The sequence below is a fragment of the Coffea arabica genome, chromosome 4e, assembly GCF_036785885.1.
Source record: "Coffea arabica cultivar ET-39 chromosome 4e, Coffea Arabica ET-39 HiFi, whole genome shotgun sequence".
NCBI classification, from domain to species: domain Eukaryota; kingdom Viridiplantae; phylum Streptophyta; class Magnoliopsida; order Gentianales; family Rubiaceae; genus Coffea; species Coffea arabica.
In genome coordinates, this window is record NC_092317.1 from 2705602 (window position 1) to 2708084 (window position 2483).

Genomic DNA, 2483 nt, shown 5'->3' on the forward strand with positions numbered 1-2483 from the left:
CAAAAAATGATCGGAAACCTAGTTAGGGACTAAATTTGATCGATGTGAATATGTAAGAGACATAAAATTACACTTTGAAAAGTGAGGGACGAAAAAAATTATTTTATAAATTGTGATAGACGTTTTGGACGATTTTTCCAATAATATAATATTCAAACATAAGAAAAATGGCCAATTTCGTCCCTAAACATTTTTCTAGAATCGATTTAGTCTCTAACTTTTATTTTTGACCAATTTAATACATAAACTTATTTTCGGATCCAATTAAAATCTTCTAGGCGGCACTACCACCTAAAAGCAAATTGACTTCTAATTAAACAATTAAATAAGGATATTTTGGAAACTTTGGATTATCCCCTCTCTCCACTGCAAACATCCATCACCAGCCACCCACCTCCTTCTTCTCCCACCCTTCTTCTTCCACCTCTCTTTCCCTACCCTCTTTTCCCAATCTTTGAGTTTACATTATAATTGAGAAAATTGAAGAGGAAACCTGCAAATGCTTTCTAGCTCAAGTAAAAATAGCATAAATATGCAAATTTTATCACATCTGCTACCATTATGGCTGATGGAGAAAAGAAGTCCCAACCATTTGCGCAATCGTTGCTGGAGCATTTGTTAGCTACAATTGGTGCACTGTCATAATCATCAGTCCGCCCTTTTGCTGATGTCCACCCTCTGCTTTCATATTAATAGTTTAACAACTTTTGAAAATCATCTTAGTTTTTCTACAAATTTGCTGAAGATGTTTCGAATTTGTCAAATGCATTTCAAAGCAAATTGCTTGTGCTGTTGTAAGACCCGATGGAACTGGTAGCTAGTAGAAAGGAGGTATCTATCAGTTGTTGGAATGCATTTTGAATTTATTGAATGCCTTTTCAATTGTTGGAATGGATGATGTGAGGTGAATATTCTTGAGTAACTCTTACACGAGAACATATAAAAAAGTGAGATTTGGTCGCAGATTTGATTAGATTTCACTGGAGAAGGAAACGGGGTGTGGGGAAAGAGAGAGGGGTGAGAGGGTTGGGAGAGGAATGCTGGTGAAGGGGTTGTGAAGAGGTTGCAGAAGGGATAGTGAAGGGCAAGGGTGTAGAGGAAAGGGGAATGGCGTGCGTCAATGGGAAAGGGAGTGACTAAGGAAAGTAGTCGACAGAGGAGACGAACGGAGGAGAGGCGGTGGTGGTGGCGGCGGCAACAGTGGCAAGGAGAGGTGAGGTAGGGGAATGGTTAAGAAGTTAATTAAAAATTTTAAAAACACCTTTAAAAAGTTTTAAATTTTAAAAATACCTAAAATACTATTAATTTTTTTAATGTACTCAGTTTAATTACAATTCATACCTGAAGTTTCCAAAATATCCTTAATTAACTGTTAAATTAGAAATCCAATTGCTTTTTGGTGGTGGCACCACCGCAAAGGAACTTAATTGGATCCAAAAGTAAGTTTATGTATTAAATTGGTCAAAAATAAAAATTAGGGATTAAATCGATTCTAGAAAAAAATTTAGAAACGAAATTGGCCACTTTCCCTTCAAACATATTAATAAATTTTGATTCTATGTTGTATTTGCCTTTTTGGGTCCGCCGGTGTAAATTTTGTGCTTTCACACTCTTTTACACAAAGCATTTACGTGTACGCCGGCTTCTGGTTATGACCAAATTCATGGTCACCGGATGGTAAGGTAAGCTTGCAAGTGCTACCCCCCCCCCTCCCCCCTCCTCTTTTTTCAAGGGAAAAAAAATCATAAGAATCTAACAATTGAAAAACCTGCTGAACCTTTCAGACTATCTCCTTTAAACTTGACTTTCGGACAATAAAAGGCCAAGCTCATAAATTGCATGATTACAGAGAGAAAGAAACTAGTTCCTAATCTACTAATTACGTAAGCGTCCCTGGTGTAAATTCGAGGAGAATAATCCCAATATGATAGAAGAGAGAGAGAGAGAGAGAAGTTCTAATGGTAGTAATGAGTGACGACTTATGAGTTATGACCCCAATAAGGTAGATATTAAAGGCTGCAAGATTAAGCTAAGGTAATGACCAACTCTTGGTGCAAGTCTTCGAGCAGGAACCGACGCAGTCATCCATTTTATCTCCATCTAAAAGAATAAACAAGAATCAGAGCTATAAATAATCTGTGCATGAATGTGTGTGTGTGAGAAATAGAGAAATACATAACTTACTTGGTTTGCCTTTTGAGCTTATGCTTGAGCAAATGGAGACGGCACAGCCAAGCTTGCAGAAGTTGACGTTATCTTTTTGATCCTCACGAAGATCATTCTGGGATTCCGGAAAGATGCAATCTTTCAAGCAGTGGGTGGAGCAGGAACAAAGAGTCTGAGACGGCTCAATCATGCAGAAAATAAAGCATTTGGCATAGCAGTCCTTGAAAGAAGCAGCAGACTGCCCCACAAGCAACCCCAGAACCACAACCATCACAACAAGTGCCCTCTTCTTCCTGGCCTCCATTTTCTCACTGTTC

General features: G+C 38.2%; 1 protein-coding gene across 1 annotated transcript; it reads right to left on the minus strand.

Annotated features, from left to right (window-relative positions):
* Nucleotides 1-2029: 2029 nt before the first annotated feature.
* On the minus strand, nt 2030-2470 carry LOC113741922 (thionin-like protein 2). The gene is made up of 2 exons (XM_027269583.2): nt 2185-2470; nt 2030-2100 (listed from the first exon to the last, which is right to left on the minus strand). Exons 1-2 carry the CDS (start codon nt 2468-2470, stop codon nt 2030-2032), a joined length of 357 nt encoding a protein of 118 aa, XP_027125384.1.
* Nucleotides 2471-2483: the final 13 nt, after the last annotated feature.